This window comes from Thermobia domestica, chromosome 1 (genome assembly GCF_964235325.1).
Source record: "Thermobia domestica chromosome 1, izTheDome1.hap1.1, whole genome shotgun sequence".
Taxonomy (NCBI): domain Eukaryota; kingdom Metazoa; phylum Arthropoda; class Insecta; order Zygentoma; family Lepismatidae; genus Thermobia; species Thermobia domestica.
Genome location: NC_137454.1, coordinates 69,358,570 through 69,373,120, shown reverse-complemented (window position 1 = coordinate 69,373,120; position 14,551 = coordinate 69,358,570). Strand labels below are relative to the sequence as shown.

The following is a 14,551-nucleotide window of genomic DNA, read 5'->3' as shown; positions in this document are numbered from 1 at the left end:
ACGTTGGACGATTATGCACCTACGCTAAGGGAGAATGATGATGAATGAAATGGTGAAATGAAGAAAGTGGGAGGAAAATGGAAAATCTCAAGAAAACACATACCCATGCACACGGTATTTGTCCACCTCAAATTTCACTTGGCACGAAGTGGAATCGAGCCACGGACCCCCTGCACCAAAGGTCCCTGCAATGCTTCATTATTATTATTATTATTATTATTATTATTATTATTATTATTATTATTATTATTATTATTATTATTATTATTATTATTAATAATAATAATAATAATAATAATAATTGAAGCGAGCTTAACGAGTTTCAACCGTACGGGTGCCTGTGCCTGTTCGTTCGTCTGCTCCTCTCATAAAAGACATTTCATTTTAATGAAACTAGTAAGTGCCTTCTTTTAGCTCTGCGAAATAACTATTGCTTGGAATATGAATCTGCAAAACATAAGAGGTAAAATTAACCAAATGGTGCAAGTTTCCACTTATATATACAAAACAATTTTGCAATATCAACTACGTGAATCTTGTCCCATAAAGAAGCCGAAACCCCTACACCGAAGAGCCCTCCGAGATTTGATCATTGTCCACACGGACTGAAATTGTCATTTGAAGCCAAGACTTTAATATGAAGCCAATAATTCTTTAAAATAGACGGAAAATTCGGAAGTTATAAGCATTTTCATATTTTTGCCTTTTCCCATAAGGGAGCCGTAGCCCCCTATACTGAAGACCCCCCCGGAGATTTGATCATTGTCCACTCGGACTGAAATTGTCATTTGGAACCAACACTTTAATACGAAGCAAAATATTTCTTTAAAATAGACGAAAAATTCGAAAGTTATAAACATGTTAATAATTTTGCCTTTTCTCATAAGGGGGCCGTATTAGCCTACACTGAAGAGCCCCACGAGATTTGATCATTGACCACTTGGACTGAAATTCTCATTTGAAACCAAAACTTTAATATGAATCCAAAAATTAAACTTTTACATCAATTTAAACTGACTGGGTTCCAGTTCCCCCCACTATTGTTTAGTTTAGTTAAGTGGTAATTTGTGACAGCTTCACATCATCAAAAGAATGTTTCACTTCCCCTCCCCTCCCCCAGGAGTTCATGCTGGATCGACCACTGGAATCAATAGACACTCTTCCTATTCTTTTTGTCACCCTTGATTGTGTAGGGGCTCCCTCGTACAAATAAAGAAGCGGTAATATTACAATCAAGGGGCGCTATATATTAGGTATTTTTTTAGTTACCTACCCCTAACCGCACAGGGCCATCTTTCGTAGAATAAAAAATATTACGTGATATTCCAATCATGAAAAGGGAGAGGATGATGTAAATATATTTCTTATTCATTTTGTCTGTCCTGCTTATCAAAAATTACTTTCTGTTGGAAGGCTACTGAAATGAGAGGGGCAAAATAAAAAGTCGTACCCCCTCCTACATGGTTGCTCAAATAAGTACTAAAGAAAGCATTTTAAACTAAGATATTTAAGATTTAAACTAGGAAACTAAGATATCCTACATTATGTAAGGATGGCATATTCAGGATTATTATTATTATTATTATTATTATTATTATTATTATTATTATTATTATTATTATTATTATTATTATTATTATTATTATTATTATTATTATTATTATTTGAATGTTTTTGGAGCACCGAAATTTTGTGAGACGAACAATGATATGTAGAGGTTTAAGATGGGTGGTCATAGAGGAGGAAAAACCAGGATTTTTCTCTGTCTGACTCTCTAACGTAAAGATTATGTGCTGAAGGTAAGAAGCATCATCATTCTACAATAGGTTGCTTTTACGTAGAATATCAATTACTTGAGTTCTCCTCCTTGGGTCTACTTACCTTATGTAGTAAATTCAAAACAATTTCAATTCAATACAAATACATTGTAAAACTTTTCCGTAATTAAACATCTAGGGAAAATTAAACATTTAATAGGGAAATCTGTTATCAAAATATCCAAACACGTAGATAGAAGACTATCTAGTGAGAAATATTGTGAAACTTTATAAAATTCTCCAAATTAGAATTAACATTTACTGGGAAACATTCGTTATGCGACAGCGGGCATATGGTGAGCAGTGAGCACAGGGGAAATAATTACGAAACTGTTTGCAAACAAAATTAGGGACGCTAATGCAAGTGCGACAACAGCATTTTTTCTTTTTTTGGTATCGTCATGAGTTTTACACATACGTTACAATTTGATTCTTTCCCAAATAAAAAAAAATAAAAAAATAACCGTAGTGTAGTGATAAAAATGATAACGGCACTTTCACGGGATCGAACCTGCTACCTTCAGCATACAGATTCGTTGCTTTAACTAACTGAGCTATTTTGTTTTTTTACCTGAACTGAGCCTGTTCCGGTAAAGACGATATTTCATTACGATCGTCCTACCAATTCGTCCTTTTCCATAGATAATTTCCACTATTTGCTCTATCTTTATGTTAATACTTAGCATATATTCATATATTTGGAGTTTGCAGATAATGCATATAATAAGACATACTAGAAATATTCGTTAAAAGTTTAGTTTGTAGATTTAATCCACATTTCTCTCAATGACATAGATGTCGCTGCTTCGTGTTGAAATGCAGAATTCCCTCGTGTTCTTGAAAATTTCCCACTTTAGCAGAGTTGGTAATTCTCGAGATTTCTGTCGATTTAATGTTTTTTGCTTCTAATTTCTTTATTTTAAGCTAATATCTAACACAAATATTAAAAACGGGTTTGTTATTAACCTGTCCTGCTGGGGAAACCTTCCGAAATTTCGAACATATAAAGAAAACGGAGATATTTTCAAAAAACTTCAAAATAAAGAGACGCGTCATTTATTTTGCTCATGGTAGTACATTTCGGAAACTAAACTACCTGCATACTGTTCTGTGGTTTAATCCTAACCCATTTCATCACTGCAAAATTTCACCGGCAGCGATGGTTATCACTGTCTTCTCCCAAGCTTCTCATATACAGGACTAACTTTTGAAATTTATAATTTGCTATATCGAGTGAATTATGGAAACGATGGGAAAGTAGTTTGCAATAATAATAATAATAATAATAAAAGGTTTATCCTAACTTGTTGAATGAGTGTTAGTAAGCTTCTTGGCATGAAAGTACAACTTTGTACAGTAATTGGACTTACGAACATATTAACATTCATTAAGTCGTTTTTACATAATTATCATCGAAAGATAGCAGTATTGTATTACTCAAGAACGCAGAAATATTGAATTTTTTTTTTTAAAAAGTACTTTAGAATGTCTCAATGAGTTATTAATAAAAATGTCAATAATCACACAACTTATTTCTCTTTCTACCATCTTATTTTAAATTTTGATTTAAAATTTTCCAGATTTCTCTCATTTTACTATTAGATATCTTAATCACACTATCATTGTCAAATATCCTTGCAGCTTCATTACATTACATATTTTAGTGTAGGATTTCAGTATAGGAGTTTAGTGTAGGATTTAGTGTACGATTTGGATTTAGTGTAGGAGTTTAGTATAGGATTTTACATCCAATTAAATACATAAGATTTTCTTTTTGTATTGTTGAGTTTATAAAGATTTATGAATTGTTTGCTAAGAAACATTTTATTCTAGATGATAACTGATGCATATTATTATTATTATTATTAACTAAATGAGAGGTAGAGAAAATTTAATTAAAAGATATAAAATTGATTAATGAATATCATTAAAGTTGCTGCTGACAGTTCTACGTATCAACGATATCAATCCAAGATTTCTGAGGTTATAGATGATAAAAATAAAGTGCAAACGATTTTCTTTGTAAACCATGAATAAATTTATTACTTTATATTTAGTGAGAACTTTTAGTTTATGATGACTCAAAGTGAAGGCACTATTATGCTTTAATATCATTATGAATTAAGAGTTAAAAAAGAGAGTCCCAAAAACTGAGTAGAAGTAAGATTTAATACTTACTACTCTTCGGCACATACGAGACATGATGTAGGTGGGTTTTTATTCACAGGTCTCCATTTTACAAAGGCTGAATGAACCCCTAAATTGCATTGAAATGAGGGTAGAACAAGAAAATAATTACCGGAGATCGGAACAGGACCACCCAGTTAGTAGGAAAACACGTACCGACTAAACTATTACGGCTCTTGGGTAAAAGAGAAAGGGATACAAATGTACTAGATATTCAGATTTTTAAGGTCAAAATATCATCTTATGATTTTCAAACACGGATACATTATATCCAGGCAAAAATTCATATAGCAGTAATTTGATACTGATAGCCACTCAAAGTAGGTAATTATTCCTAATGAACCATGCATTTACATTCGTAATAACTTGTACATTCGCCCAAGACAAAGAGCAATCCTCCTTCCAACACACGTGTTAACCATTAAAATAAAAAATACAGATCATGCATTATACTTCCTTGATTCCATTTCTTAAAATTAATTCACGCAATATTGTGGACTGTAGAGTTATTACTGAAATGTTTATGAATGAAATATGAACAAAATTATTAAAGACGTTGTCGAAAGAAAATGTAAAATTAAAAAAAAACTACCAAAAACACACCTTTTAGGATCTTCAGAAACAAATGCATCATGACGTATTAGGATTTAAAAAATAAATTATTTATTCCCAAAATACTTTAAAAATAATTATTATTAGTCATTTATAAGAAAATTGTCGGAATAATGCACACTTACATCATCAAAGTAATCTTGCTAAAAATTATATCAGAACACAATAATTACTTTCTAATAAACTTTCTGAAATTCTGTGACAATAATAAATTTATGAAAAAATAAATTCATGCGTTTCATGAAAAAATAAATTCATGCTTTTCATGAAAGAATAAATATACAAACAAAATAGATATTTCAGTGGATTTACACGTTTCATGAAACGCACATGCATCACAGGTGATTTTTGAATATCATACGTTTATTCACTTCAATGTCTGGAAGCCTACATCTGATACCGTTCAATGTATGGAGGCCAAATTTCAAAATTTACTGTTTTGATATGATTCTCATTAAGGTGATATTTCAAATTTTCATTCTATACCTCAATATGAGTAGTTTACTGCAAAACGAAAAATTAAAACCGTTGAATAGTGTGGTCTCTAGGTGTGTTCGGCACAAACAGACGAATGAGATTTCAGAACCACTTTTTGATATGTAGGAACCATGAAATGCATCGACTCGTGTCACGTGTATTGTCGCTTTAAATTAAATGAAAAAAATCACAATTCCACATCACGATACTAGACATCTCATTTAACTATAATATTTAATCGGTTTGAGACAATTAGAATAAATCTAATAAAAGTTAGTTCATAAACACTAACATAACCATACGTTATTAACCTTAATTTAAATTAAATACAACGAATTTCCATATATAGCAAATATAACTCTACCTAACAACATGTGTTTTTTTTAATTTTTTAGTTTTACGACCCATGATTATGCACTGAGGCTAAGGGAGACGATGATAATGATGGAATGAAGAAAGTGGGAGAGCCAAGAGAAACCTCACAGTGTTTGTTCACCAATAAACCTACTTGAAGGGGAGCTGGAATCGAACCAATGGACTCCATGTGGCAATGATGACCGGTGTATCATTGAGCAACCGCGAGCCATGTGTAAATTTGTAAAGCATTTTTGCTTATTCCTCCAACCTTTTACATAAATACTTCCAAGGACGAATTACATTGAATGTGAACAATTGAACTTTCCAATTGTCCTCCAAACGTTTTGTGAAGCTGAGCTTAATCCTTTTTCCCTTAAATCTTGAATTACCGAGTTAATAAGCAAATGTTTTAAGGTCTAAATTTAGCAGTTAAATTAATATACGAATACCATTTTAAATTATCAGATAAGGGCTAAAAGATATTCTCTAAATTGAACAAAGTGATTTCACCCCTATGTTTGTAATATAGGTATTTTAAGTTAACTATTCATAAATTTGTAGCGTTATTTTATAGATATTTCGTATTCATCCAAGTAGAATACAAATATTTTCATGAGACGATATTTCTCTTTCGATTGAAATTAACTAAAAGCATTGATAATTTCACCAATGTGTTTATAATACCCTGTTCTTCTCTTCTGCTTCTTAAATACAGTGCTACAATAATACGTTCGTGTATTAAGTAGTCATTTTGACAAATGGGCTAAAGTTACCCCAATCATGAAAAGTCTTGCCTGGCATAAAAAAATGGAACTATAATCATCATTCTTGGTCACACTGAGTGTTCACTGCTTAAAAAAAAATCCAGAGGATTGCATTTTAACAAGAAATGTCATTAAATTACCTCCTTAATCTTAGGAGATATTAGAATGGAAATTTTGAAAATTTAAAAAAAAAATGGGCTAAAGTATACCCAGTTTACAGTACTATATTTTAGGCATAAATTTCAAAGTCTTCTTTCCGTTGAACCTCTCGATTCCCCCATAGGATTCGACCACAAAATTCTAAATATTCTACTGTCAGGATAGAGATATAGGTCAAATGATCCAATGTGGGGTCTATATACGAAACAAACAAAATAAACATTCAATTTGTATAAAAGATTACATTACATAGAGATATCTTACGACAACTGTAAGTTACAATGTCTGCATTTTATATGCAATTCTGATTAATTTATAAAATTATACTTGCACAATCCACTATAGCCTCGATGCTGAAAAGGATACTAAACTCTAATCCAATCTGTATCTATACACCATATAAGGAAAAATACATATACGAGTATGTGTAAATATTAAATATATCTTACCAAAAGCTACATCACCGAAGTTCAGAGAATCCACATTAAATTCTACAACAGGATGAATCACTTTACCCCTAGAAAAACAGACATAAACATAATACAATATGCATACATAAAAATAACGAAGCACAAGAAATGTACTTTGAAATGCTATAAATGAATGTTTTGATATGAAGCAAAGATAAATATACATTAATATTTGATTGCTAACAGTATTTCTTCAAAATATAACATTTGCACATAATTTAGTACTATAAGCTACTGATTACCGTAAGAATGAGTGTATGAAATATGGACAAATATAAGAATAAAGTTATAAGATATTTCGTAGAGGGTTGCCAGATCTTACGTTTTTCTGATACGTTTTGCGCTTTTTCCCTGTAAGACGATTTCGTCCGATTTTCTTGACAAACACTTTGAAAATGTCTATCGATTTTAGTGCAAAAAACAAATCTTTTTAATCAGAGGAACTGATTTTTCACATGTTAACTACTCAATCCAAAGATACAGTTTAGTAATTCATTGAAAAAATTGCGGCATTTGAGTTTTTCTTTATCTCCTATCTAACCGGCACTGGAACTTTGTCTCTAAGAATAGTTTGGTTTTAGCATTTTATCCTTCGTCTGTTAACAACGCCTCTATCACATCGCAGTTTCGATCGATCATGATATTCTAATGTCAGTGTTATGTAGGGGAGATACACAAAAATGATCGAAAATGACCGATATTAGTGTCGAATCCATAGTTTTCGGGGTCGCTGACTACATTTTATATTCATTACATTGAAGCTACATTTTATATTCATTACATTGAAGCTACATTTTATATTCATTACATTGAAGCTACATTTTATATTCATTACATTGAAGCTACATTTTATATTCATTACATTGAAGCTACATTTTATATTCATTACATTGAAGCTACATTTTATATTCATTACATTGAAGCTACATTTTATATTCATTACATTGAAGCTACATTTTATATTCATTACATTGAAGCTACATTTTATATTCAATTATATATTATATTCAGTACTAGCATCGATTACCCGCTTCGATGGGTTAAAATAAAAATTTTAAATGCACAACTTCTTATCTCATGTGTATAGTACCCGTGAAATATACTGTTTTTGTTTTCAGTGGCATGGATTTAAACGGCAGCGGAAGTATCACCGTTCATACCGGCGACGCCGAAAACTATGGATTCAACACTAATATCGGCCATTTTCGATCATTTTTATGTATCTCCCCTACATAACACTGTCAAAATAATATAATAAAACCCATACCAGGTCCTCATCTATGTTGAAAATTTGATCGAGATTGGTCGGTGGTTTAAGAGTAAAGTCACAAAGACAGTCACTTTCATTTCTTTTAATATATGTCTCCCTCCTCCACCTACTCTACATTGCACCGTCAAAGTAAAATGATGAAAACACATCCTAGGTTCGAACCTCATCTATGTTGAAAGTTTGATCCGAATCGGTTGAATGGTTCAAGAGTTATTAAGTTTTATTAATTTCTTATATCTCCCCTCCTCCCCTTCCCCTAAGTTCTATCGTCAAAGTGAATAGATAAAAAACATTCCAGGCCCGAACCTCACCTATGCTGAAAATTTGATCGAAATCGGTCGGACGGTTCAAGAGATTAAGAGTCACAAACATAGTCACTTTCAATTTTATAATATAGAAGAAAGATATAGATAGATGATCAATTATTTTATAGGCAGTGTAAATTAACAAAATCAGACCTCCAAGTAGTTGTTGATTTCAATATGTCCTGCAAGGATTTTTTGAATGTATAAAAAAATATGTGGAATTGTTAAGAAATCGAAGACAACAAAGATTTGTATAATATACTTGTGTGTGTGTGTGTGTGTGTTTTATATTTTGCATTTTTTAAAAAAGGAATATGCCGTTTTCAAATGGAATTCTTTTATTTTACTATGTAAACCATATATGTGTTGGTTCTATGTAAATTCTAAACATCACATATCTTCCATTTTTTCTACCTATAACTAGAAAAATCTTCTCTTTTTCTCCGAAAAATCTGGCATTCCTATTAAAATGGATATCTTGTTTATCACAAGCACTTTATTGCTTGATCCAGTGGTGTCATTCAGCCGGTCGCCCGAACTAGCTGTTAAAAGTATCACTTTACATCTTGACTCAGTACTTTACGAAAACAAATTTAGCGTTATTTTTGAAAATCAATATAAAGATGCTATATGACTTGATCTTAGTATCATTGGAACAAACAATAATAATAATAATAACACAACCATATTGTAATAATATTAATACTAAGTCAACTTACTATATTGATCATCGAACTGGTTGTTAAACACTAAATAATTTGAATAACACCTCTGAGTTGATCCTAATTCAGTTTCCAGTACCGAGGCTATATAAAATGGGTTCTCAAATATGAACAACACTAACGAAGTATACTTTAACACAGAGACCATCTGACATGTTTTGTTAAAATAAACTAACACTCAACTATTGTATGAAACGCATGCAAGAGCGTAAATTCCTTTCATATTGGTGCCGCTAAAATTGTGAGTTAATACGTGTAGTGATCATTGAAATTTTAACACCTTATTGCTAGCTTTGAATCGAAGAATAATCAAGTTGAATAAATTTTTATTAAAAATATATTTGTGAAAGGAAGCTCTTGTCATAATCATAGAGGAATATAATAATTATTTCAGGATCCCCAGAGAACATTATAAAAAAAAAACGAAATGAGTTGTTTAAAATAAAAAAGTTTAACGTCTCACGGAAATGTCCTATAAGCTAAAGGAGACGGATAATTAATGAAAGTAAACGACTATGAAATTATTTATTGTGCTCTCCCATCGGAATCGACTCCAGGACCACGTGCAACAAAGGCACACGCACTAGCCAGTAGACGAGCGGGAAGGCTATGGCACATTATAAGTGAGTCTTAGTTCATAGTGGCGAAGAAATGTATATTTAACCTTTGGATTGTTGTCGTGGCACATGAAATATACCAGATATGAACTTGAAAACAGTTTGCCATTTCAATTTTCTTATTTTCTCCTTTTCATCTTTATTTTATCTTTATATTCAATACTATGATGAGGTTCCCTTTACCATCGACTTCCTTAATTTATTTTGAGCTAAAATTACATATAAACAAGTAATCAACCAAATGATCACATTATATTTTGGTTACAGTGTATTTTAATTTTCATATTCCGTCCTGTAGATATGTTCTTTTCTCTTAACTAACACACATTGTGGTAAGAGTCATATCTCAAGCAATGCGACACTTGTGTCTCACTGATATTATGCATTCTTATTGCTGTTATTGAAATATTTATTAATATGCTTAAAATTTCAGAAGAGGCTCCAGCAAACACAAATTAACAATTTACTTTTGTTAATACAATAACAATATTAATTAAGATAAATTGTTTTGGAAGAATATTATTGAAATACATTATCATTCTTAATGGATAATTTATAATAATAAGAAATTAAATATTTTATACTATTTGAGGTATATTATTTTCTTATATATCAAAACACAAAATGTTGAGTTGAGTTGATTTTCAGTTTAACGTCCTGTTCAGCAGCGAGGCTATATGAGACGTGGACCTACTGATTAACGTGGAATCCGAACCACATGAGCTCCCGCCGGGAATCGAACCCGGGTCTCCCACGCCAAAGACGCGTACGCTAACCACTTTTTATAAGTTAACTGACTCACCGAACGTGTCTCAGTAACTTACTTGAACTACTTATTACTTAATGTTACTTGCTTTACTCGTTTACTTGACTTTTGTCCAATCACCTAGAACGACAGGGACACAAATACAGAAACATCGAGGACAGTTAAAATCACAAAGGCTCTCCCACCGGGAATCGAACCCGGGATCTCATACACCAAAGGCGCACGTACTAGCCACTAGACCAGCGGGGAGGGCACCACTTAGCCACGAGGGAGCTCAACACAAAATGTTGTTTCATGGTCATATTACTTTAGATATGATTCTCACCAATGATCCATAACAATTCTTTCCGTTAGAATTTAGAAAAAAAATATCTGTATGGATGAATATTATACTATTTAATTGAATATCAGTTGAATTTTTCTTTAAATAAAAGGACTTGAAGAAAGTTGAAATAAAAAAAATTCGTTTTATTATAATTAGATTTACTTACTTGAGAATAAATGATACAACTTCAGAAGATTCTTCTATCTCAAATGAAAGATTTTCAACAAATGATCCTGTACGAGTACTAGAAAACGTGATGGTAAATGTTGTATGTTCTCTAGGCACAATTCTGCGCTTAAGTGGATTACACACCACGTTACCACCACAACTTAAAGGTTCGTCTTTGTAAATCAAGGTGCCAGGGATATCTCCTTCATTAACAGCAATTATCTGAAATTATGGAAATATAAAATTATTTGCTTTGGAAGCAAATCAATTTTTAAATTGTTTCATCATGAAAACCGATTAAATTAATTAGATATATTAGTAATCTATCTATCTATAATATCGAAATAAAATTAAGTATTTTATGTCCAGTGACAGGACAGAATTTACTTTCTTGCCAAATGAATAGAGGAACTTCTGGAACAAAGGCCAATATAAGAAAACAACTAGAAAATACTTCTCCTGATACCGATAGTATTTGGTATCAATGCCAAGGTAGCAAAGTTAGTAAAGTGTCTTCCAATCAAACTGATCAACTCGGATTCGTTTCTTAGAACGAGTGGGATTTATTTCCCGTTTTACTCATGTTGCAATACAGTTCAGTAGTTTGCTCAGTCTCTGTATAAGGAGTACCTGGTGAATAATGACAGCCAGACCAAAGCGTTTACTACATCACCTCATGTACGTGCCAAAATCGAGTAAGTGTGGAACCTCATTAGCCTTTTCCAGAATATGCGGGATACTATTATCTTTTTAATGGCCTTTTCCAGAATGTTGGGTGTGCCTTTGCCTTTCTACTGACATTTTTTTTTATTAGAATGTGGGTCATACCTTTACTTCTTAACTGACCTTATCCAAAATTTGAGTCGTACTTTTACCATTTTATTCATTATTTCAGAATGTGGAACGTATTTTTATCTTTTAACTGGCTTTTTCGAGAATGTAGGGCGTAACTTTATCCTCCTACTAGGCTTTTAAAGAATGTGAGGCGTACATTTACCTGTTTACTCATCTTTTCCATAATGTAAGGCACACCTTTTCATACCTTTTCTAGAATGCGTGGCCAGACTTATACCTTTCTAATTGATATCATATTTGTATAAAACACACATTTTTCTGTACAAGTGAATTATGTGTATTTTTAATTTGTTCATTAAAATAAAAATGCAATGGTAGTCAGTTGTGCAGAATGTATTCGCTGCAATTTTTTTCAGAATTTATTATAGTTAATACAAACTTTAATATTTGAAAAGAAAGGAAGGACAGTGTATTGAACGAAATATTATAGTAAAATATCAGAAACTTGTTTTAATTGAACTCTTACAATGAATATTGACTTACTAATTGAACTCTTACAATGAATATTGACTTACTACTTGTACCTTGACGGTATGCTACGGAAATTGTTGCAGTCATTAAATTTAGTATAAGATAAAACAAAGACTGAAAGGGTATTTGATTTCTGTTAAATTCTTAAAATTGCAATAAATTTCGTAAAATTCACAACACGCATAACAATTACTGACGTAGAGTATTCAGTGACGAATTGTTTTCCATGGTATGGGATGTAATTATGTTAGCTACAGCTACGCTGACGTACTTTGTCCTGAAAATGCGAGAAAATTCCGAATGTTGGGAAACTTCTAAACTTTGTTATTGCTTTGTGTTCTCGCGCAGACTTTTACATTCGACGTAACGCTGAACAATTGTTTTGAAAAATAATACAGCTTTCTCTACATAAAGCTGTCAGCCTTCAAATTGTTGAAGCTATGGTTTGCTGAGAAGAAAATAGTCTAGAAATTGCTGGTTTTCCGAAAAAAAATTCTTGCAAATTTCAGTTTTTTGAAAAGTCAAAGTACGCTTATCAATAATTTTAAAAGATTAATGTAAAAGATAAATTGTTTCGAATTTTTATTTGCTACAATGTAGTTTTATTTTCTACAAAAACGATGTGACATGTTGAAATTTCTATTTACATTATCGAAATAATTAAATCATAGTATTTATTACTGTTATATTTATTTATTGAAAAAAAACAGGGTTCAGTGGTAGAGTGCTTACCTCCGGTGCAAAGAGTACCTGGTTCGATCCCTGGCCGTTAGTTTGTAGTAGATAACATCATAGTAGATAACAGCTTTGTGATTTTCTCGGGGTACTCCCGTTTCCTTCCACATTCTCATTTCACTAATTATACCATCATCATCCATCTCCGTTAGCCTACGGAGCATTATCGTAAAACGTTAAACTGAAAGATTTCATTTTTATTACTCACTTTTGTGTTTACTGTAAACAAACATGAAGCAGTAATAATCGCTAATCTCATTCTCTTTTTTCCGACCTAAGAGACGTAAAACCCCTGATAATGGTGTTATATCCAAAATCTTTATATTTTCTAAGGTATGTACGGGAAATAAAGAGATACATTAAATTTTATTTTTAGAACACTGTACAACATAATAACCGTAGAGTATTACTCGCATCTACTTTTGTACGTATTTCCTTTCTGACAAATTAATATACAATTGGTATTTCTTAAATTTCAACTAATATTAAATAAATAAACAAATAAAATTTAAGGGAGTAGTGGATCAATAGTACACTAAAGATTAACCAATAAGTCTGATTTTTGTGCATATTAGTATTCACGCAAAACGAATTGATATGCTACCCGTTAACTGAAATTCAATACTCTCTATAATTAAAGTGTTTTCTTAATATTATACACGTGTATTCAACTATTTTCACTAAGCAGGAATTTTTACTTTTATTTTTACTTTGGTCGAAAATTTTCTTCTTCTTCTTCTTCTTCTTTGAAAGCACATATATTCTGAATTTGTACGTACCTCATAAATGTGTTCTGACTTCTGATAAGTATAGTCGATATCAAGAACGTCTAGGTTGAAGCGAATACGAGGTCCCACGCATCTTCCGTGCAATCGCAGAGGCAGTCTCTTGTCTCTCCCAGAAATTTCACAAAATGCTTCCACGCGAAAAGTTCGAGCATTTGTAGGACTAAATACAAAAGTGACGTCTGTCGTACTCCGTGGCCATACTTCACCTTTCTGAAAAAAAAATAAAATAAATAAAATAAAATAAAATAATTTTGATGGTGTTAAGAATAACGACGACTATACCATGATAGAAATTTTGTGCACATTGTGCTATAATTTGAAGTCTCGCTGTAGAAAACAATGTCAGTGCCACCTTGAAATTGTTTCACTTATTTAATTTTTTAATTATGTTTATACCTTAGTAATTTTTTCATACTTCGTTATATGCTAGCTTGTATTTCTAAGCAATAGTATTTTTTATTTTGTGACGCTTGGGCACAATTTACTATCTTTTGTCTCTGCTGTTAGAGTAACTTTTGTTCTTAGCACTTACATTGTTTTCTACAGCGAGTCTTCAATTATGGACTCATTTTCAGAATATATTTTGTTTCCTGATAACATGCCAATTGGATAACATATTTTAAGAATTAATTGGAAGGAGTCTGTAAAATACAGCTATATCGAGCTATACCGTAGTCATTTGAACT

At 31.7% G+C, this 14,551-nt stretch overlaps 1 protein-coding gene across 1 annotated transcript in view; it reads right to left on the bottom strand.

The window, feature by feature from the left end:
- LOC145685560 (hydrocephalus-inducing protein homolog) overlaps positions 1–14,551 on the bottom strand; it is a 130,170-nt gene that overhangs the window by 61,061 nt on the left and 54,558 nt on the right. The window contains exons 9-11 of the mRNA XM_081757973.1: positions 13,857–14,075; positions 11,015–11,238; positions 6,823–6,890 (exon numbers count right to left, since the gene is read on the bottom strand). Coding sequence (XP_081614099.1) covers positions 6,823–6,890; positions 11,015–11,238; positions 13,857–14,075 — 511 coding nt within the window. The remainder of the gene's footprint in view (positions 1–6,822; positions 6,891–11,014; positions 11,239–13,856; positions 14,076–14,551) is intronic.